Genomic DNA, 23548 nt, shown 5'->3' with positions numbered 1-23548 from the left:
ACCATCTCTAATGATCATGATGATCATGTCTCATCTCACTACATCCTATTCCCTGCCAAGTCCTTTCCCGATTGACTTGAAATAGTCCTGAGTAGAAAACTAACACGTCTCGCTTGCCTGTATGTGTAACAAGGCATCAGCAAGCCTCTTCTTACAGTATTGTCTGTCAGGCAGGTGCATTTCTCGCCCTTATTAGGCAGGTGCAATCCTTGTTCTCGTCAGGCAGGTGCACTTCTAGTCCTTGTCTTACAATGGCCGCTGCCATCACCAGCTGGGTGCTTAACCCAATCCAGTCTTTGACAATGTCTCGACCATGTACTCGCAAATTATGGTGCGCTGTCCCCAGCAATCTCAGAGAGCCATTCTCTGTTGTGTGTTTTCCAGACCAGGACGATATTGAGACACTCAAGAAGAAGATTTGGGACCATGCACCAGCACATGTCAAGAAAAATACAGCTGACTATGGTGGTTTCACCCTCTACAACCCTGTGGTACAACTCAATCATGAAGAGCAGTTCAATATCGATGATGGTGAATTCCTACATCCACGCCGAATGATCACGTCCAACCCACTCTTCCCCGAAAGCAAGGATCCAGATGTGGATATTGTTGTTGTTGTGAGCGGAGATACCACTACACGGAAACGGAAGCGCTCTGAATCACAAAGTGGTGAGAATATCTCATTCTTAATGATCTTTTCATGCTTATAGTTAACAATCACATGCAGCGAATGTACCTCGGACACAACCCATCACAAAGGATCCACATGTATGTCCTCGAGAGCGTACGGTGTCAAGACTCGCGGCCATTTTGGATGAAGTGAATGTAGTCCATGTGCGTGGAACTCCAGCCAGTGGGAAAACATATCTCTCTGAACTTCTGAGGGATCACTATTACAAAGCGGGAAGAAAGGCTTTCTTGATCAAGAAATGGGAAGATCTTGATTCTGAGGATCCTTGGGGCAGTCTTATTGAGCTTGTCAAGAAAAGGAATAAAGTACTAAAAGATGACCCCACCACTACTTTCAATGTGACTTCATCACAATGGAAACAGGACCTCTCTTGGATTTTGACATCAAACACTGTGATCCTTGTGGATGAGGCACAAGGGACCTACCATGATGATGTGCTCTGGAACACAATCCTCAAAAAAAGACAGTCATCTTTTCTTGGTTATAATTTTCGACTATGTCTTTTCTGCTCTTACGGCAGTCCAGAAGCAGGCCCAGATCAAACATTCTTTACTCCAGTCAGGCTTTCTAACCAACAATGCATCTCATTGACGCCGCAAAGCCAGCAAGACTCACCACCTATTGGTTTATTTTATGACAAAGAAGAGTTCAAGGATGCTGTTGCACGATCAATTCCAAATGAACATCAAGAAAAGTTCACTTATGATGAAGGTGCTCAGGACTACATATTTGCATTATCAAATGGCCATCCAGGAGCAGTTGAATCCATACTCAGCGCACTCTTCCAGGTATGTACCAAATATGAATTTGGATGATTTCGAGATTCTTTGGGTACCTGTTACAGACCTCGTCGTGTCAGACTCACGTGATGACGCGGGGAGTTAAGAAAGAATTATTGGATGGTGGTTGACGATGAATATGCAGGAAGCAACAGGGATCAAGTTGATATCCTGTTGGAGTTGCGGCTTAGTCAGGGTCGAAAGTACGTATCGAGCGTATATGGTTGAGGTCTCTGATTTGTGCAAATGAAGCTATCTAGGATCCTATATAAGACCGTAGCTACCTAACAGAGTATCCTAAGCGAATGTGCGGTTTTAATAGCAATAAGGGCAAAGGAATGAATAAGCTGCTTGCGCCATATGATATCAGTGAGGCATCAATCAGGCATCAGTTGGTATTGTTCGGTAAGGAACCTCGATATTCCGACACACCCCCCCAGACTGGCATCTTAGCCAGTCTGTTTTAGATGAACTCAGTAAGCCCAAGTAGTCGAATGAAGTTGTGGAATCGCTGGCCGGTCAGAAGCTTTGTCAGGCCATCGGCAGGCATATGAGAGGTCGGAATCCAATCAATGAGGACGCGTTTGGACTGTGTTTCTTGACGAAGCCAGTGTTGATGAATATCAACATGGCGAAGCTTCGTCTGAATGGCTGGATCATCCTTGCAAAGGATTCGAATGGTTTGCATGTTGTCGCATTTGATAGATAGCTGATGTTCAGGATCAAATCCAATGGCATTGAATAAGCGCTTCCACCATTGCAAGGTCTTGCCGGCTTCTGAAATAGCAAGGAGTTCAGCTTCGGTAGATGATGTAGTAATTGTCTTTTGCTTGGATGCTCTCCAATCAATCGGGCCCCCATATAGGGTGGCTAGATAGCCTTCAGAACTATGGCGGTCTGAATGATCACCGAAAGCAGCGTCGCTTGAGGTAACAAAGCATTCAGATGGCTTGATGGCATCTCTATTCGCAGTAGCTGAATACTTAATTCCCACTTTCTGTGTATAATTGAGATAGGCTAGGACTCGGTTAGCGGCCTCAAAATGCTCCGATCCAGGGTTTGTCATGAATGTAGCCAGGTGCGATGCTATCTTTGCAACATCAGGGCGAGTAGCGATTGCAGCATAGTTGATTGATCCAATCTTTTGTTGGTAATGGTGTATATCTTTCAGAGAAGCAGTGCCATCATAGGTTGTGAGCGCTTTGATGGCAGGCGTTGAGGCATGTTTATCCTCCATATGAAAGCGACTGACGATTTTCTTTATATAGTCGGTGCTATTCAGATGAACCACCTGATTGACCCGGTCGCGGATAATCCTAACGCCTAAGAAGACATCACCTTCTCCTTCATAGCGGAGCTCATACTGTGCTTGCAAAGCAGAGGCAATTCGTTCTGCTTCCTGTGTCTTGTCTGGATGGTAGACAAACAGTAGATCGTCGACATAGACCAATAGAATGATTCCATTTCCTGTAAACAAGCATGGTTCTTCATTGACTGGTTCCAATCCAATTCGGCGTAAAGTTTGGGTCAATTCATTCTGCCATAATCGTGGAGATCGACGAAGTCCATATAGAGCTCGGAGTAATCGTAAAGCATAGCCAGGTTGTGATCTACCAGGTGGCATCTCCACATAAACCACCTCATCCAATCGGCTATTAACAAAGGCGTTGATGGCGTCAAACTGCTTCATATCCAGGCCGAATGCGGCAGTGAGTGCCATCAAGGTTCGGAAACAGCGGGCAGCTAGGGTAGCAGCCCTAGTCTCGGCATGTGTAAGCACTTGTTTGTTCCCTTGCACACACAATCGTGCTTTGACTTTCTTCAGGAACCCCTCATCATCAAACTTATATGCATATACCCATATGGTTGGGATCACATATGCGTCATGTGGTCTTCGCACCTTGGTCCAGGTTCCCTTGCTTTCTAGTGTCTTCAGTTCCAGTTCCATTGCATCAATAAACCATTTACTGAGCGGATTCTTCATCATTTCTCGATAGTTCTTTGGAGCATCAGGCAGATCTTTGCGATGGAGTTGAATTGTCGGTGTCGGGATCGAATCTGTGAAGGAATCCACAAAATTCAGTGGCTTTGGTGTTTTCTCCCATCCTAGTGAGAAACCCTGGCACATAGCAAAGACATCATGAACCACAGGATTCCTTTTGCGCTTCCCAGAGACAATATATCTGGGATCGAGATCTGCAGAGATCTCATTAGCTCGCTGTGCTGTGTTCTGGCTTCGGCTAGACTGATCTATCTGATCTACTTCACCCCCCGCAGCATCCAGTGGGTTGCTGCTTCCTTCAAGTTCAGTGGATAGTTGCTGTGCTGCATCATCAGGATCAGGCGGAGCCCTATCGCTGGGTGATGGGATGAAGAAAGAGTCCATGTGAGCAGGTTTAGGTGAAGCTGGCAATGAGTCTCCAAAGGCACCTGGAATCTCCATTTGGCTAGCATTCTGTGGAGATTCTGGCATAGGTGTATGATCTGGTGTCATAAGCGGCTGTGGCAGCAGATCATTTCGTTCCATGTCATGGGCACCATGGTGATCCAATTTCGGGTTAGAAGAATCCTCATTGGTTTGAGTGTGTGGAATAGAAGGATGTGACTCGCGATTTCCTTCATACAAATCATCGAAAGTTGGTTCAGTATCCAACTCAGCATCGGCTTCTCGGATAGCAGGTGGTAGCTGAATTGTTTCAACTACCTGCGGCGGCAAACTAATCGGTATATCTTGTGGCTGTGGTAGATCCGGATCATAAAATAGAGATTCATCGAAGACGACATCTCGCTCATTGAAGACCTCTTGATGGCGTGGACTCCATATCTGCCATATGTTGGAAGCTATGAATCCAACAAGGTAGCCAATCCAGGCTCGCGGAGCCATCTTTCTACTTTGAGGAACTCGTGCATCTCTGACATAGGCACGGCATCCAAAGACTCGGAGATTGGCTATATTTGGCTTTGTGCCTAGCATGCGTTCATGTGGCGTTGTCCAAACATGTGATCCATCAGCAGTGGCGATCCATGCAGGTGTTCGGTTTATTAGATATGTGGCAGCCTGAGCTGCAAGCGGCCAAAGCACTGCAGGCAATCTAGCAGCAATCATCATTGATCTCATCTTCATGAGGATCACCCCCCCAGCCCTTTCAGGCTTTCCATGTTGTGAATCAGCATAGCGGGCTGAGTGAAGAATCTGAATTCCTTCATCTTGTGCAAAGAGGGTATAAGCAAGGCCTAAAGAAGTATCATTATCGGAGAAGAAAACCTTGACTGTGGTGTTAAGCTGCGTCTTCGCCCAATGAACCAATCCCTTGAAGGCTCTGATTAGGCGAACTTGATCTTTGTTTGGCATAGTGACAGCTATATGCCAACCAGTGGCACTGCATATAAAGTGCAGGCAAAAGCGATCTCCATTGTAAGCAGTCGGAGAGTTGCTGAAGAAGTCAAAATAGACTTTCTCCCATGGAGCATTTGCTGGTGGAATAAATCTTCTTGAGATTTGGCGTTGTGATTTTGCAAGGTTACATGTTTCACACTTTGCAGAGACATTTTTATGACGGCATGGGGGTAATGAGACCCCTTCAGTAGCAGCAGTGAGGTGATCAACTGCAGCAGTTCCTGCATGAGCTAAGCGTGCATGCCATAGCTCAGCGTCTGCGGTTGAATGTGGAGGAAGTTCTGACTTCTTATAATTTCCTTCTTTGGCGGCTGTGAAAGTGTTTGCAGTGATAGGAGCCTCATCGGCAAGGCTTTGTGGGTTGTATTCAATCACATCCTGGGCGTACTTTGAATGCAGCTGACAGATCATTCGACCATGGCCATCCTCAAGGCAATTGAGTCTACCATTCAAGTAAATTCCTGCTTGCTTTGCCTTGTACATGGATACAGAGTTGGTATGAAGACCAGGCACATAGGCGACATCTTGCAGTCTCAGTGTCACTTGGCCTTCAGGAAGGGTTCCATAGATCAGAACAGTTCCAAAGCCCAAAATTGGCGTCATAGTGTTTCCAAATCGTAATACACTTCCATCCATAGCTTCCTCTAGATGTTGAAAGCGGCTCAGATTGTTGCACACATGCGCATCAGATCCTGTATCTGCGATCCAGCTGTCTTGAAGCTCATAAACAGATGAAGATGGAATAGTAAGCGAGGTATGGAGGGCCAATGTGTGTACTCTTCCTTGTGGCGGTCCTGCTTGCGGAGCAGGTGCGGGAGCAGGTAGATGACTATTACCAGTCTCTTGAAGAGCACGATCCAATGCAGCCTGAAGTGATGGATGTTTTGGTTGACTGAATTTGGCTTGTGTAGTTGGATCAGGAGTCCATCCAGCAGGTCTTGAGGCAGGATTCACATATGGACAGCCAGTAAAGCGGTGGTTGGCGCCACATAGGCAGTTGGTCCGTTTATCAGTGCGCTTAGGAGCTTTGCTGTTTGATGATCCATTTCCTTCAGAGCGACCCTGGAAGATGCCAAATGCATTGTGCTGCTTCAGGGATTGGGCCTTATGGATAGCGTATTGTTGTTCAAACTGGTGGATCTCGTTTGGTAAATCTATCTGATCCTCGGAGCAGTTGATAGTTGCAGCACTCCTAATAGCGGCGAACATGGGCATGATTGGTTGAATGGCGCCATGGAAGTGGATCAAGGCTTGCATTTTGTTAACAGAGTAATTAGGACAATTCCTTGCATCAGTAAGGAAGTCCCTCCATTCTTGAAACCACTTTTCAACTGACTTATTCTTGTTCGGTGTTCTGAGAAGCTCATACTTCTGGTTTAGCTCCAGGAATCGGGATTGAACAGACTGCTGGAAACTGGAACGTAGTGTCCTAATGATCTCTCGGATAGACAGATTTGAATCAAGTCCCAATCTGTGGTTGCTAGGGATAGATTCAAGAATAGCGGTGCGAAGGGCTAAGAAGTCCTTGCGGCCTTTATCATGGCGTCGGAGGTCAAAGTCGTACTGGCGCTGGTATTCTCTCCAGAGTTCCATTATGCCTTGATCATGAAGCTGACGAAGATTTTCAGCTCCCAGGTCTTGGGGTTTAGGTGGAACAGGAGGCTGAGGCTCATGTGTGTCTCCATCTGGATTCACATACTTCCAGATATCTCGGGCAGTAGCTATATCTTCCACCTGCTTTATCCAGAACCACCAATCGCCTGGCTTAGCCAACACGATTGAGACCTTGGCGTATTCGGACATTGTGGAAGCGTAGGCAAATGCTGATGTATTCCTTCTGACTGATGCGTTCCCTGAGGCGTATTTGGAGCAGGATGAAGCTCTATAAGCTAAGAGCTTCGCAGCGAACGGGTAGCAATGAAGCGGTTTGCTATCCAGGTGTTCGAACAACACGCAGCGTTGTGTAGTTCAATAGGCGAATTCCGAATGTGTTCAGGGGTAGCGGTACAGCAGTCGCAGGAGGCGTCGATATGCGTAGGCGACTTCCTATAGCTGTTTTATATGCTTTTTAACGACTTTCTTCGAGGCAACCCGGGCTCATAACTGTTGGAGTTGCGGCTTAGTCAGGGTCGAAAGTAACGTAATCGGACACCGAGCGAGCGGGGACACCGAGCGAGCGGCACGTCCGCCTACTTCAGTTAAAAATGCAAGTTAACTAGCAACAGAACAAGTAAAACAAGGCAATTTTTATATACAATAATGCTTTATCTAGTAGTGCAGCTAGATCTAATATGTCCTATTTGATGGCAGTTGCTGCAGCGTGGTGGTGCTCGCTTTCGTGGTCTCTCACCACCTTCATCCACCACCCCGGCAAGTAAATCAGCAGCTTCCTGACTGCGTTGCTGACCCTCAGCGCCAGTCAGAATACCACCAGCAGCTATAAAGGTCCTAGTAGTATTCCGTTTGCGCTTTTGGGTTTTATTAGCAGCACGTAGCTGCTTAACCTCATGCTCTAAAAGCAGCACATTCTGCATTGCCCTTTGAGCACCCTTGACCACTTGCTCAACTGCCTGACTGATAGGACTTGGTGGGCTGTGTGTACGCTGCCTCCAGAGGCGCTTGATAAGCTCAGATTGCTTCTGAAGTTGCCTGGTAGTCTTGGGAGTCTCTGCTGTCCAACTAGACGACTCTTTGCTATGTGAACTGCCCGGTGGTGTAGAGGTCTTCATCTGGATATGGAGTTCATCAAGTACATTCTCAGGTTTATATGGGACTAGACCTGCAGCAGCAAATCCACTGCATATATTTGATAATGAGAATGCTTGTGGGCGTGTCTGCTGGTAAGCGGCCAAAAAATCAACCTTATCAATATGATTGATCTCTAGCTGCATAGCAGTCTGAACCCGCTGGCCATAGAGACGTTTCAATGGCCCAAAACAAGCAACATCAAGCGGCTGAAGAAAATGCGATGAATGTGGAGGTAGATAAAGAGGTATAATATGATTCTCTGTGCAAAAATGGTCAAAAGCAGCAGTCGCATGGCTGCCATGGCCGTCAAGAATCAGAAGCCGGTGGGTGCCGATTGTACGCATTTTGGTATGCTTTTCAAAGACCTCTTTGAGCCAGAGCTCTCCAAGCTTATCATTTGTCCATCCATTCTCACTGACTCCAATGACCCAGTCATCAGGTATATGCTGATACCAAGTAGATTGGTGTTGCTTGCCAGCGAAGATAATCAATGGAGGAAGAAGATAGCCTGTTGAACCAATGGCCTCAATGACAGTCACCCATTCACGATTTCCTGGTTGTATGGCTTTTGCACGGCTTTGAACCTGAGAAGTAATGACCTGATAATAATTAATATAGATTCAATGATCAATATATTGATTACTGGGGGCATACCTTTGCAGTTGATGCCATTCCCATGGAGAAGCCAGTCTCATCAAAGTTATAGATATCCTGCTCAACAATGCCATATTTTGCAATAGTATTCTGAACCAGCTGAAACCAATCCATTATTATCTTTGGATCTTCACAAAGAGCACGTTGATAATCATATCTGCGGCTGTATTTTGACTTGATCTCCTTATGACGGTTGATAAAGCGCTGCACCCATTTTGTGCCAATTGAAGGAGCTGATTTCAACCGATTTGATAGTAATAGTGTCACGGGCTCGGAATAGTAGATAATAACGAACTGAATTCCTATCTAAACTATTGTAGCCATCGACGAGAATATCGAATCTGGAGAAGAAAGAAGAAGAGGAAATCTATCTAGGTCATGAAGAGGTTTTAAGAGGATTGTTGGCGACATGACTGGATGGTGTTTGTGATGTATCATCCATTGCCGTAGTGTTGAACCGCCATGTGAGCTATCATATGTGAGCCGTCACATAACCCCCCTTCTTAGGCAGAGTCTGTCCCCAGACTCTGTGTGGGCATGTTATCATCAGGATGGTCCTCAATCTCATCAACTCCTTCCTCCCAGGCCTTGAGCCATTCCTGCAGTCGACATGGTGGTCCTGGGCGATCAGGGTACTTCTGATGGTAGTCACGTATTCGATGTGGAGATCCTTTGAAGTTGGTGGCTGGATACCAAGTTCGGTCCTCATCAAATCCTATCCATTTCACCTGGTACTGCAACCGACGCCGACATAGGCGTGAGGCAAGCACCTCTTCCACTTCCCATTCCTGTTCATCAGCCACCACAATCGGTTCTGGAGGCTCGGTCATCTGCCCGGGCAAGGGATCATTGGCTGCCCGTCGGAGCTTGTCTGGTGAAAACACAGGGTGTATCTTCATTGAGTCAGGGAGCTCTAATCGATAGGAGTTACCCACCCGTTCGAGTATTGGGAAGGGTCCAGCCATCTGGCTATCAAGCTTCTTGTTTGGTCGGTCAGTCTGGTAATGGCGAAGGGAGAGCCACACCTTATCGCCTATGTCAAAGTCAACAGGGCGACGTCGTCGGTCTGCTTGTTTTCTCTGTTGGTCCTGTGCATGCTTAATCTGTTCCGCCACTGCAGTCCATATATTCTTCATTTTCTTGGCAGTGCCTTGAGCTCGTTGTCGACTAATCTTCTCATCTCTGGGAGGGGATCCTTCAATCGATATCCAATCAAATGAGGTCCGAGGCTCATATCCACAATCAACAAGGAATGGTGATGCTTCAGTCGTTTCAGATGGTAATGTTGCTGCAGCAAAGTCGATCATTGGCAGCAAATCAGACCAGTTATCTTGGTAGCGGTTGATGAAGGGTCTCAGTCTGTTGACAATATGCTGATTCACAATTTCTGTCTGTCCATCTGTCTGAGCATGGTAGGCTGTTGATAGCTTCAGCTGAACTCCAAGGATTCGGCAGAGTTCATCCCAGAATGCTGACACAAATTGGGGTCCACGGTCTGATACGATAGTTGATGGAGGCCCCCTATGCCGGTAAACATGTTTGATGAACATGCGTGCAACATCTTCAGAGGTGGCAGTCTTCTTGCAGGGAATGCTGATGGGTCTCTTGCTAAATCGATCCACTATCACTAGTGCAGCGTCATATCCATTCTTGTCAACTGGAAAGGAACGGAAGTCCATAGATATATGTTGCCAGGGGCGCTCAGCAATGGGTAAAGGTTGAAGAAGCCCTGGAACATGATTTCGAGGGTTCTCAGCTCTCCGACATTTTGAGCAATTCCGTACATATCTTTCAGCATCTTGTCTCCAGGTTGGCCAGTAGTATCGTGCTCTGATGAGCTGTTGGGTTTTTGTTCTCCCTGGGTGTGCAGTTGATACTTGTGCATGCACTTCATCAAGCAGTCGGGTGCGGAGTTCAGGGTCATCATCAGGAACAAACAATCGGTTTCCTTTCAGTAGCAGGCCATCTTGGAGAGTCCAGTCATCCTTTCCCTCTTGAGCTTTCTTGTGATATCCTTCTGCTGTAGCAGAGTTCCGGTTGGCCTTGAGTATCTGATCCACTACCTGTAATGCTGGCTCCAGGTCATTCACCTGAATTGGTGCTTCAACAGTCTCTGGCTTCAGCAAGATCTGGTGACGGTACTCATCCTTCTTCTGGATATCTGTCACTGGTCGACTAAGGGCATCTGCAAGGGTATTCTCTCGTCCAGGTCGGTATCGAATCAGGAAATAGAATTGGGAGAGGAACTCAGCCCATCTGGCTTGCCGTGCAGTCAACTTCTTTGTTGTCATAAAGTATTCTAGTGCTCGATGATCTGTATAGATGTTGAAGCGTTCTCGGAGTTGCAGTCCTTCAAGTTCAGCACGCCATTCTTGCAGTGCGCGGATGATAGCTAACATTTCCTTGTCATGGATCTCATAGTTGCGCTCAGCATCAGACATGTTCTTTGAATAATAAGCAACTGGGTGCCAGAGGTCTCCATGCTTCTGGGAGAGTACTCCAGCCACCACTCCATCTGATGCATCAGTCTCCAGCTTCGTCTCTAATTCAGGGTGGTAGTGTCGCAGTATCGGGGCGTCAGTCAGATATTTTTTCAATTCTTCAAAAGCTTCCTGGCATACATTAGTCCAGGTGAATGGCACATCCTTCCTCGTCAGGTGGTTCAGTGGCTTAGCAATGCGGCTGTAGTTCTTGATGAATCTTCGATAGAAGTTACAGAACCCAAGGAATGATTGCACACCTCGAACAGTGGTTGGCACTGCCCAGTTGCAGATCACAGCAGTCTTCTCTGGGTCTACTTCAATGCCATCCGTTGTTAAAATAAATCCAAGATACTTTGTCCGAGTAACATGGAACTCGCACTTCTTGATACTAGCTTGGAGTCCTGCTGCGCGTAGCCGTTCAAGCACCTTCTTCACATGAAGCTCATGTTCCATAGCATTCTTTGAATAGATGAGCAGATCATCCACAAATGCAGTAACAAAATCATCCAAATAGTCCATCAAGGTGTCATTGATGAATCGCTGGAAGGCAGCTGGTCCATTGGTGAGTCCAAAGGGAACCACATGGTATTTGTAGGTCCCATAACGCGTACGAAAGGTGGTCAAATCTTCAGATTTAGGGTCAAGTCGAATTCGGTGAAATCCTTGTCGTATATCCAGTTTTGTAAAGATTTTCGCACCACTGGTTCTCTCCATCAACTCATCAACCAATGGGATGGGGTATCGATCTTTTCGGGTAATGGCATTCAACTTTCGATAGTCAACACAAAACCGTAGTCCACCCCCTGGCTTCCGTGCCATCAAGATAGGTGAGGCAAAAGGGGCTGCACTGGGTCCAATAAATCCCTTGTTGAGGTTGTCCACAATGTAGTCTCGTGCAGCCTCCAGTTCCTCTGCAGTCTGCTTATACAGGGGGCTATATCCCACTTCTGATTCTGCAGTCTTCCCTTCCTCCAGTTCAATCCGGTAGTCATTCGTCCGTTGAGGGGGCAGCTCATCAGAAGCGGCCTTGGAGAAAACATCTGCATATTCCTGGTACTGTCTGGGCAGTAGTTGCTGTACCAATTCCTGCTCATTGTGATCTTCCTTCTGGCGTTCCTTCTCGCGTTTTTCTTCAATGATGCGGTCAATTTCAGACAGGCTGGCAATGAAGACCTCAGTGTCCTTTCTCTTCAGGTGTCTTTGGAATGGTGCTGCTCCAATTGCTGCGATATCAATTTGGATTGCTGATCGGTCTGTTGTCCTCCCTTGGGGCTTTGAATTGGTAGTGATGGTGCTAATCTCCTGACCCTGTAGGGCGCGTGACATCTTGGCCATGTCTGATCGCCGGTCTGCTTCCTCCTTCCGAGGAACTCGGTACTGTTCCTTCTGTTCTTCTTTCTCAATTCGTCGATCACGTCGCTCCATATCAGCCTGGTGGGTAGGGTCAGGCTTAGGACGCTGCAGGATCTGTTTCGGAGCCTCCAAATACTGCTTGCTCTGGATGTCATCCAAGCAGCTCCGTTGTTCTGGCCAAACCAGTTTTCTATGTTTCACATTCAACCAGACATCATGGCTGTCGAACCATTTCCGTCCAATGATCATGTCATGTTGGCCCAAGTCGGCAATCAGGAAGGGCTGGTTCAGGAATCGTCGTCCGCCCACAAGCAGGTGGCAAACAATAGCATCAGTGATGGTTGAGCCAGCTCGTCCATCATACCCTTTTGTGCCAATCGGTGTATTGAGTCGTCGGGTGGGGATTCCAAAGAATTTCACTAGTTCTGTCGCTCGTTGGGTGTCCATGAAGAGGTAACCATTTGCTCCAGTGTCGGCTAGGGTAGTCAGGGGGATACTGATTCCATTGTGAGCTACCTGACTATTCACATTGAATCCTTTCCCTCCAATAAGTTGGCTAAGATCCAATTCACCTAGGTCAACACCATCTAGCCCCAGGTTGGAGACTCTCTCCTGGGCTAGACTTTTCCCACATCATCATTCTGTTCATTCTCAGGTGCTTTCTGCTCAAGTTCCTTCAGTTCAGGGGTTGGGGTTTTGGTAGAACAGTCGCGAGCAAGATGCCCATGTTCTTGGCAATGGAAGCAACGGCCTTCCTTCATCAATTGATCACGCTCAGCATTACCCATACGTGGGATGGTAGAATTGGTGCTCTGAGATGGGGTCGGTTCTTTCTTGAAGGTGGTCCCAGTTCGACTAGTTCCCTTGCTCATATCCTTGTTGGGAGTGAACGTTCGATTCTTCTGAGCCCGGTGGTTGATAACTTCAAGTCGGCTTGCAGTCTGGGAGACAGCGCTAGAGAATTCCTGGAATGTTCCATCACCAATGCTACTGGAGATGCACAACTCCTGGAGCTTGGTCGTCAATTTGGTGTAAAGCTCATCCTTCCAATCGTCTTCAGCGACGCCCGCTTCAGCTGCGAGATAAAGGAATTCAGAGAAAAAGTCATGAAACTTGTCACTGTTCTTCATGTATAACTGTCGAAATTGGTGCTTTGCAGTGGTAACACGGTTCGGATCATCATAGATTGTTTTCAGGTGATTGAGCATATCCTTTGAGTCGGTGTATGGGTTTATTGCATCATCTCGCATGCGTGGAGTGATGTGTTTCCGAGCTTTACCATCACATCGACTAGCCACGTATGCTATACGAAGTTGGGAAGTGTCAAAGTGGTCTGCATTAGCAGTAAGCTTCTGAGACATCAGGAGCAGCCAGTCTTCAAATCGGGGCTCCTTTCCATCGGTAAGCATTGGGGGATCTGGGATCTTGGTGGATTTGCTGTTGATGGGCATTGGAGAGGCTCGACGGCCACTGGCACTGTCCATCACCAGTCGGGCAATTTGGCTCCCAAATGCGTCACGTTCAGCAGTCACATCAGTAAGTTGCTTCTTGATATCTTGGAGTTGTCCCTTCATCTCTTCTGTTTCACGGCGCAGAAGCGCAATTTCTCCATCCTTGGTTTGTCCTCGGAGCTCTTCTTCAGCAAGCCGGACCTTATGGTCATCAAGACTGTCATCATATCGTTGATGAGTTGCTTGGAGCTTCTCATACAACCATTCTGGCTCCTCAGAGGCATATTGCAAGAATTCCTCCAAGGTCATCATGCGTTGTTCTTCATTCTCATCTCCATCAATAAGGATGGGGTTCTGTCGGTTCTCTCGTTCAGTATTGGTATTCGCTTCATTTCGGTTGGTATCATCATTGTTCGTTTCGTTTCGGTTGGCTCTGGTAGAGGCAACGGTGTTTCTTGGGCGAGGCATGCCTGCTGGGTTCGTTGTATCGGTATCGGTATCTATCGGTCGGTCGGAGGGGCACACTACTATGGCTCTACGATCTCTGGATCGAACCAATCAAGTAGATGTGTGAAAAGAAAAAGGCGAGATTCGATATTATGTCACGGGCTCGGAATAGTAGATAATAACGAACTGAATTCCTATCTAAACTATTGTAGCCATCGACGAGAATATCGAATCTGGAGAAGAAAGAAGAAGAGGAAATCTATCTAGGTCATGAAGAGGTTTTAAGAGGATTGTTGGCGACATGACTGGATGGTGTTTGTGATGTATCATCCATTGCCGTAGTGTTGAACCGCCATGTGAGCTATCATATGTGAGCCGTCACAAATAGATTGGCCATTTCACACACAGTGCTGATTCTAGGAGGTAGACCACGTCCATCAGCAGCTAATACCCAGTTCACAAGGGTAGATTCTTCTGTGGTTGTGAGTTTTCGGCCATTTGGGGTGGAATCAACTCTGGAAACACGACCGCGCACACGGTGCTTCAGGGTAGAGTATTTGACATCAAATGCATTTGCAGCATCCCGAATGCTTCTAATTTGATTTTAATTTAAAGCATCAATAGCAAGCAATATTCTACCTTCTTGTTGAACAGCTGAATATGGCATATTGGAGGAAATGTTGGTGGTTGAATTTGATGAAACGAAGAAGTTGGCGGACGTGCCGCTCGCTCGGTGTCCCCGCTCGCTCGGTGTCCGATTACGTTACGTATCGAGCGTATATGGTTGAGGTCTCTGATTTGTGCAAATGAAGCTATCTAGGATCCTATATAAGACCGTAGCTACCTAACAGAGTATCCTAAGCGAATGTGCGGTTTTAATAGCAATAAGGGCAAAGGAATGAATAAGCTGCTTGCGCCATATGATATCAGTGAGGCATCAATCAGGCATCAGTTGGTATTGTTCGGTAAGGAACCTCGATATTCCGACAATATACTCGTGATCAGGTGATCTACGATCACCTGACTTCGGCACGCTCTTGTGAATAGCTTCAATCGAGAACCATTTATGGTTCGAGGTGCCTTTCGGGCCTAGCCCGTTACACCAGACCTGTGGAAGCCCAATACCAAGATGAATTCTACAGGGGATTTGTCCATGTAGCAGGGCAAGGTGTACCAATATCCAGTGAATGGTCAAGGACCAAGGATGGTCGAGTGGATTTCTATATCCCTGAAAAGAAATGGGCAGTTGAATTGTTGAGAGATCATGGAGGAGTTGATGAACATATCTCTCGATTCAAGTCAGGCGGAAAGTATCATCCCTGGCTGGAGGAGAAGATGATTGAGGATTGGATCATAATCAACTGTGCGACTTCTTTACCAACCAAAGGTGTGTTCTTACTCAGTGTTTAATTTAATAGCTATGTCTATTCCACTAACAACTTGACAGAGTTCTCTGAGCCTAAGCTGTGGCACGCTGTGTTCATCAATGATTATTCTGAATTGCGGCTGTATAACCATCAAAAAGCTCTGATGATGTCTGTGCATCTACATAATTGAGAATCAGCAGGGATGATATGACTATTACACTGCTTATTTGCGTCTGTCGTTAATTGTGGTAGTTACCTTTGTTAGCTGTAGCCAACTTCTCGATTATCAAGCAATCAGATGAATTCGCTTGGTTTCCTTTGTCTTGCCCATGTGGTTTCTTCTTCTTTTCCTCTTCAGGGCCGATATCCTCATCTTATGGCTACCAGCCTACCTAGTTTAGATTGAGAATGCTATTTCGTTTAATCTATTAGACCGAGCCCATGACAAGCAGGGCAATACTCTTAGAGTCACAGATGAGTCGATAAATGAGAAGAGAGACTTATAGACATGTATCTGGAAAAGGTTTTTTATGGACACTATTGACAAGGCGCATATCCAGTCAGCTCTGATACACAGTTATACTACGCCTTTGGGAATAAAAATAGAGATTATTGAAGATGGTATCTATCCTCTATGGTCTCGAAACTAAATCCTGATATGAGGCTTGGTCATGGGAGCTTCAATCACCTGTGGATCTCAGCCTAGCTCACAGGCTAGTCGGTTGTGTTCCAGGGAGCCTTGAGCAAGCTCCTTGGCCCCAGATCGAACACAGAAGCGGACTGGAACTTCACCCGCACATAATCTAGATAATTCCAATTGGTCGTCAGATTGATGATGCCAGCGCTTGGACCGGAGTAGACAAAGGGGGTGGGGTTGGTCGCACCGGGTGTGGGTGGCCGTAGAGCATCGCACCCCTCTATGGAGCACCCACGCTAGTCGCGCGAGCGCCATAAATTGACACCACCGCGCACCCTTTTAGGGATACCAACCAACTATTGACCGTACACAAGCCACACGCCGGCCGGTTAGTAGTTTGGTGGGTGACCACCAGCGAATCCCGGTTGTTTTATGTTTTTATTCTTTTTGAAAATATTTTTTGCCCTTTCTTATCCTTGCTTAAGGGTGATGGCCGGGTAAGCAGGACTATGCAAAATCAAACAGTGCTTATGAAATAAACCGTGCGGGCAAGACTGCTGACTGCAGCAGATATAACCCAGCTTGAGGCCCAAAAAAAAATGAATATATAACCTTTAAAGCCATCAGGCATCCCATCATTTAATAATGATGGCCTACGCCTACCTGATGTTCAATCACCCCTCCAGGTAAGGTGAAAAATGGATGAACTAAACTAGACACGAGAGAATCCTCTGTCTAGACAGTGGAGGGAAGCCATGATCAACCAGGTTGACAATAGATACTCGAATATTTCAGTTCAGCAAAGAACTCTTCAACTGGATTCTGTGACGGCTCACTTATGATAGCTCATATGGCGGCTCAACACTACGGCAATGGGTGATACATCACAAACACCATCCAGTCATGTCGCCAACAATCCTCTTAAAACCTCCTCATTATCTAGATAGATTTCCTCTTCTCTTTTCTTCCCCAAGTTCGATATTCTCGTCGATGGCTACAATAGTCTAGATAGGAATTCAGTTCGTTATTATCTACTATTCCGAGTCCGTGACAGATTCAAGTCCGGCGAATATGGTGGTAGGTACACCAGTTTGACCCCTTTACCAGAGCACAACTGCTCTACCCGCTCAGAGTGATGGAAGGAAGCATTATCCATCACAAGAACAGATTTTTCTGCTGGGTATCTCCCACAGTACTGAAGAAGCTGTTCAATGAAATCTTCAAAAATAGCAGCATCTGTTGTACCTTTGAAGATGCGGGAAAGGATAATGCCGTCTTGAGAATATGCAGGAAGGGTTTGATGACGCTAGTCGCGACGAAATCGGGATACTTGGATTGGTGCGATACCGTGAGGAGACCAGCCCATGCGTCTCAATCCTATCCACTTGTGACCTTGTGGCATCCGGATTCATCAACATAGACCAAGTGGTATGACTTGAACTCAGCAATATCATGTAAATATTCATCTTGTAGATCAGGGTCCTGCTCTTTTACTTTTTGTTGGACCAAATTTCTAGACGAGCCAATTGAGGAAAGCGCTCAGCTTATCTGTACAGTACTACATGAACACGGTCGAATGATTGTAGAATGCAAAGAGGGAAGGCCAACACCATTACCACATCTAGCTATGGTCTAGAACTTTGTAGGAATTGCGTTGCAAGCAAGCAAAACAGTTGAAGCACATGCCAGATTTGTTTCACATATCAATTCTGATTGGAGAGTACGGATCGTGCTCCACGATGCAGGCTATAGAGAGACTCCACACCTCGCAGCTGAATACAGCCTTGTAGTAGTTGGGTGCCTTGGGAAGGCTGTGTGGGCGAGAAGAGTGCAGTCTTGTAGTGCTACCCCGCACTTAAGTGGCTCAGCCCAACAATGTAGCTGAATGTTGTTATGTCTTCGCCTGATTCCAGTATTTAGCAAGTTCTCCCCTTCGCCAAAGAACCCATCTTGACCTTGAATGAACCTTATTTAGTTTTTTATGCCGTTTGAGCAGGTAGAGACCATTTTGAATTTATCAAAAGACCTAGCTAAACTGAACATCACCAAAGTTGCTCAGTTTGTTACTCCGCTCCATCCTCTCCGCTCCATCCTCTGAACAAGCTTCGATACAACACACATAATCCTTTCTCGCAGTCGGCTAGAGATGGCTACCGAGTCTCGAACTCATATTGACTACACTGTGGGATGGGTTTGCGCGCTGCCTAAGGAGTTGATTGCTGCAGCGGCAATGCTCGATGAAACACACCAAGACCTCCCCAGGCAACCTAATGACCATAATTCTTATACTCTCGGGCGTGTGGGTGTGCATAATGTTATAGTGGCATGTTTGCCAAAAGGTGAAATTGGAAACAATAATGCAGCAACAGTGGCAGCTCGGATGACCTCTACTTTCCCATCGATCAAATTTGGCCTGATGGTCGGTATCGGTGGCGGAGTACCGAAGTCTGTCAGGTTAGGGGATGTGGTAGTCAGCACCCCCACAGACGAGTTCGGTGGAGTAGTACAGTGGGATTTTGGGAAAGTTCAACAAGAGGGCACTTTCAAACGCACAGGAGCGTTGAACTGTCCTCCTACAGAGCTACTCTCTGCGCTGACGAAAATCGAGAAGGAGCATACAATGCAAGGTTCTAAGATACTGCAGTATCTTAAGGATCTGGAGACCAACTGGCCAGACTTGCGCCGAAGTACACCAGATCTGAGTCATTGAAAGATGTGCTCTTTAAAGCAGATTGCAAACATATTGAGAGCATCAACACTGAGGAGATCCAAGAGCAATACAATGATGAAGAAGATGAAGAAGATGAAGAGGAGGAAGAGGAAGAAGAGGGGAATTATTGCATTCACTGTGATCAAACCAAAATTGTCCGCAGAAAACCGCGGGACATGCGCGTGCATTATGGCCTTATTGCATCTGGCAACTGGGTGATCAAAGATGCGCTGTTTCGGGACAAGATCAACAAGACACTTGGCGGCAAAGTTCTCTGCCTTGAGATGGAGGCAGCAGGTCTGATGAATGACTTCCCATGCCTTGTCATCCGAGGTATTTGTGATTATGCAGATGCACATAAGAATAAGAACTGGCAGGAACATGCAGCAGCTGTTGCAGCAGCATTTGCCAAGGAGCTTCTCTTGTTGGGGCGGAGCCAATCAGGGGGCGAAAAATTCGAGGAAGGCACAGTGGGGGTCTCCTGACTGGATCATCCCAAGACCCAGAAGCGATGCGAGTCCCATCCACTGAAAAGACCACTGACTAGACCCAATCATTATGGCCTTCCAGGGTTATTATTCTGCGTACATGGGATCCATCAACAGAAGGTGTCTTCCAACGTTGACCGATGGATGCAACTAGCGGGATCGGCTATTGTTCAGGAATACCACGTAATGACCTAGGATAGGCTTGAACGTTTTTAGGTGATCAATGTCCTGATCTTGGTCCTTCTTATGTTACGGATGATGAGTCGAGTACCCTGTATTACTTGTGTTCACCTAACCTGGAAGCTGATCGAAGTCTCGCTTGGGTATTGAAATCACTGAATATCATTGGTCTTAACAGCCCCGCTCGTAAGTGGAAAGCCGTCGGATATGGCTGCGCTCTCAGACTTCCACACTGTGGTAAACCCAGACAATATGTTATTAACTGAGCGAGGAAAATGAGGCGAAACATGCATGGCCAAACAAGTTACAAATATGATGAGTCAGGATTGATTTCTTCGTACAAAAGGGGACCGAGACATATGGTGAGGAACAGAATATGATTAGGAGCTTGTATAGACTCAGTTGTTTTCGGAGAATAATGACAGCAAATTCTAGAACATCTCCAAGTAATGTATGTATCAGTGTGTCTTGACATAGATCTGGAAGTTGCAAATGTTTTGTGGGCAAGCCGACTCTGCAAGTCATTGTAAATGGAATTCCTACTGCAGGCTTCTTCACATATTCAGACTTCTCAACCTCATGCTTTGTAAATCTAGCATAATTACTACCTGGTTGTACACTATCTAAGCTCGGTTTATATGACAGAATCACATCTCCCGTATCCGGTCGGAACCATGCTGACAGAAGAGTATGTCGTGATACCAACTGGTGGATTTCTTCTAGATCCATGCCTTTATGGCCTCTCTCGCACAGTTCAGAGCTTCAAATTTGTATCGTTGCCTTCCCACACCTTTGTTACCAATAAACAATAGGTTTCTTTTTGTTGGGGGGAGTGGCAACCATGATTAAAGATTGGTCGAAGGCTTAACAGGAGCAAGACTTTAAAGTCGTTTAAGATCGACCGCCAAAATAGCCGTGGACGGTTCAGGTTGCTGGCTGACTTGGCCAAGGGCAGAACAAGATGAGTAGCAGTTGGACAGCAATTGTCAAGAAACAATGTCAGTCAAATACACTTCTAATAGAGACAAGCGCCATATCTCAAGAACTACCCAAGAAAGTCGCTATAATCGCAGTCTAAACTGGGAAGACATTATCAGGGGACAGAGAATGGCAGGTGATCAGGGATCAGGGGTATACAGTGATATGCTGTCAGAAGAACCTTACTTAGGAGATAAATAGTTTGACTAGTTACAGTGATATTCGAAATCAGCACTTCCACTACACTCTTTTGAATAATTCCCAAACCCTGACCCCAAACACGCTAATTTAATTTTAGTCCTTCCATCGTAATCCCTGCAGGACTGTATTGTATTCACTGGTAACGATAAATGAGTCATTGTTATATTATTGTAATTCCTCGTAGAATCCGTTAAAAATTGGAATTTTTTCATGCAAACGGACCAAGCAAAGGCGAATCCTAGCAGTCTGGTAAAATCCTTCCTCCACTACATCGCATCTTGGCCTCTTTGTCACATGAAGCCTTCACCTACAGTCCTTTGACACCCAATAGAAGGCTGCGGCGACGGTATAGAGAACTAACACTGGTAGACAAGCATGCTTCCCTATTACCATGGTTTCGATCATCTACTGCATTTTTCATTCGTTACTGGCATCAATTGGAATGAGCGGCTCTAGACAGTAGTAATCGATTGGTTGGCATCATCCTGCGGGTGGCTCCACACGAAGAGGGGATGGGGTTAGCTCGAGGCGCAGCAACACATTCCGCCTTTGGCGTTCACGAAACTCCGATCAGCTTTCAAATCTACTAGAGGCAGATCTTTGAATCTGGTTGACCTGCCTTGTTATCGCGATGGCGGAAGTTGTTGGTGTGGCTTCGAGCGCCATCACGTTCGCAACCGTTGTCGCCCAAGTCACAGAGTCTATAATCACGATCAAGGATTACTGGAGCCAGTTTCGTGATGCACCCAATGACCTCAAATATCTAATGCGGGAACTTGAATTGTTTGGACTCATTCTAGCTGAAATCGAGGAAGATTCATCGCAGGAGGCTGTCGCATTCGCCCTAAAAGGCAGTAAACACGCTGTGCAAAGTCTGGAATTTTGCAGAGAAGCCGCTACGAACCTGCAAGCGCTATCTAATGAGCTTGTGCGTGACATAAATTCCTCTAGCCGCCTGCGAAAATCTTATGCTGCCGCAAAAGTGGTGATGCAAAGAGGGAAATTAGAAAGGCATATGGTCCGACTGCGAAACGCGATTCAATTGCTATCACTGTCTCAACAGTGCTATACAAGGTTTGTAAATCTGATATATTGCAATTCTCTTACCTACTAATACAAGTAGAGCGCTTCCACGGGTCCAACCTGGTTTAATTGCTGAGAAACTAGTGCAAGACAAGAAAAACACAGCAAAATTCAAACCGAAAGCTTACCGTCATGGTACGTTCCCGTACAGGGCGTAAACATGAAAATTCATTTTCGCTGACGCTGTGAGCAGCAGAGTGCCATTTAAAGAGCGGGCCACCCGAATTCATGAATGATACAACGGAGAGGGCGTCACAGGGCGAGATTTCACGCCACGCTCACGCATCCAAATACTTGTGGCGTCTCAGTTTACCATCCTGGCTGAGTTCAAAGGCCCTAGAAGTATACAGTGAGAGACTTCAGCACGGCTGGCAATGGGTTTTTCGAACGTACAATGTGATCCCGTCAACATCAAAGGTAGTCTCATTGACAGTAGCAGGCAAAATTGAAGATCTACAAAACCTATTTGCCATGAAACAGGCTTCTCCGTTTGACCGAACCGATCGCTTCGGATACACGCTCCTACACGTATGTAGAAGTCCACAATCTACAAATGATGGCCAAGAGTTGCTAAATAGATTTTCAAGTACGCCATGCTTGGGCCCAGAAAGGAGGAGGTTCTGAAATTTCTCCTCGATCAGGGAGTTGAATCTTCTATTGCAGGGACTCACCCCAATCTTGAAACACCTCTCGATATGCTGGTATTCTGTGGGACCCTTGGACTCGGCAAGAGTCAGCCATTGTTTCCGTGTTTACGTCTTCTACTTCGCTATACGAAAGAAACATCTTATGAAGACACGCCAGAAGAAACGATCAATGGAGTTTTATCGCGATTTCGTGGGTCAAGCGAGGAGTTCAAGTTTTTACAGCAACATTACTGTCCTTCATATTACGAAATGCCCCAAGAGACAAGAATCGCAGTGGCTTCCAAGGCCGCTTTTGGTGTGTGGGATGCCTATCATATGCCTGAAATGATCCGAACGATGCTTGGACCAAATCATTTGACAGCCGAAGATCTTCAACTCGAAGGGCCTTGGCGTTTTGATTCAAAGAACACAACACTTGTACATTGTGTCGTGAGGAAAATTGGAGCAAGTCAAGCTGCTCTGCAAGGGTCTCATCCATGGAAAAGGCAAGTTCGCCATCAAAGTCGGAGTTCCGGACCAACTCCTTACATCAACATGAAGGAAGGATACTATTATCTCTACAAATCGTGGCATAAACTGTTTATGGAGTTCTTGCAAGCTGGTGTGGATTTGAACCACGTTGTTGACCAACAGACTCTGTTTCTTGCATTTTTAGAGGGATATCTCGACTGGCTCGATGTGTCTAAATGTCAGATATTGTCTCCAGGTGAAGCACTTCGAAAATGGTTAACAGATCTGAAATCTGCTGGTATTGATTTACAAAAATTCGGGGAAATAGAGGACAGCATCTGGAAAAGGGAACTTATCCGGAGAGACTTTGGCCCGGGAGACGGTGAGAATCTTTGTTTCCATCGACTGATAGGATTCTCTTATGGCTCATGTATTGATGATTGGTCTGTGTGGCTATCCCCAAAATGGGATAACTTTATAAGAGATTTTTGGAGCCTAATAGAGCGACCTGCAGAGACGATGGCCGGTGGATGGCCAAGCGAATGAATATGTCTAGCACCATTTTGATTAATAACTTCTAATACAATCTATATAATTGCATATGGGGACATCGACATCAATCTTGCAAAAGCACGCTGCATGGAAGTGGGCGTCGCAAGGCCGTGTGGCTATCACCAAGCAAATCCACCGCCCAATTCATAGCTTATGCTCAGCTCGTCCAAGCAGTGAGCTATCCGGCGCTTCCAAATTGACGCTTGGGCCAATAGGTGTGCTTGCAGGCTTGCAATCAGCCATGCCAAATTC

General features: G+C 46.3%; 4 protein-coding genes across 4 annotated transcripts; 3 read left to right on the top strand and 1 right to left on the bottom strand.

Annotated features, from left to right (window-relative positions):
- Nucleotides 1–251: 251 nt before the first annotated feature.
- Nucleotides 252–1506, top strand: ACHE_20668A (uncharacterized protein; the record flags this gene model as incomplete). The annotated part of the gene is made up of 2 exons (XM_043284996.1): nt 252–669; nt 728–1506. 2 exons carry the CDS (start codon nt 252–254, stop codon nt 1504–1506), a joined length of 1197 nt encoding a protein of 398 aa, XP_043133732.1.
- A 7266-nt stretch (nt 1507–8772) lies between these two features.
- On the bottom strand, nt 8773–12552 carry ACHE_20667S (uncharacterized protein; the record flags this gene model as incomplete). Its single annotated transcript, XM_043284995.1, has 1 exon — nt 8773–12552. One exon carries the CDS (start codon nt 12550–12552, stop codon nt 8773–8775), a length of 3780 nt encoding a protein of 1259 aa, XP_043133731.1.
- A 5601-nt stretch (nt 12553–18153) lies between these two features.
- Nucleotides 18154–19202, top strand: ACHE_20666A (uncharacterized protein; the record flags this gene model as incomplete). The annotated part of the gene is made up of 2 exons (XM_043284994.1): nt 18154–18694; nt 18739–19202. The coding sequence occupies 2 exons, from the start codon at nt 18154–18156 to the stop codon at nt 19200–19202; spliced, it is 1005 nt and encodes a 334-aa protein (XP_043133730.1).
- Nucleotides 19203–21195: 1993 nt separating this feature from the next.
- On the top strand, nt 21196–23290 carry ACHE_20665A (uncharacterized protein; the record flags this gene model as incomplete). The annotated part of the gene is made up of 4 exons (XM_043284993.1): nt 21196–21638; nt 21688–21782; nt 21841–22175; nt 22235–23290. The coding sequence occupies 4 exons, from the start codon at nt 21196–21198 to the stop codon at nt 23288–23290; spliced, it is 1929 nt and encodes a 642-aa protein (XP_043133729.1).
- Nucleotides 23291–23548: the final 258 nt, after the last annotated feature.

This window comes from Aspergillus chevalieri, chromosome 2 (genome assembly GCF_016861735.1).
Source record: "Aspergillus chevalieri M1 DNA, chromosome 2, nearly complete sequence".
NCBI classification, from domain to species: domain Eukaryota; kingdom Fungi; phylum Ascomycota; class Eurotiomycetes; order Eurotiales; family Aspergillaceae; genus Aspergillus; species Aspergillus chevalieri.
This window is presented reverse-complemented; position numbering and strand designations above follow the sequence as displayed.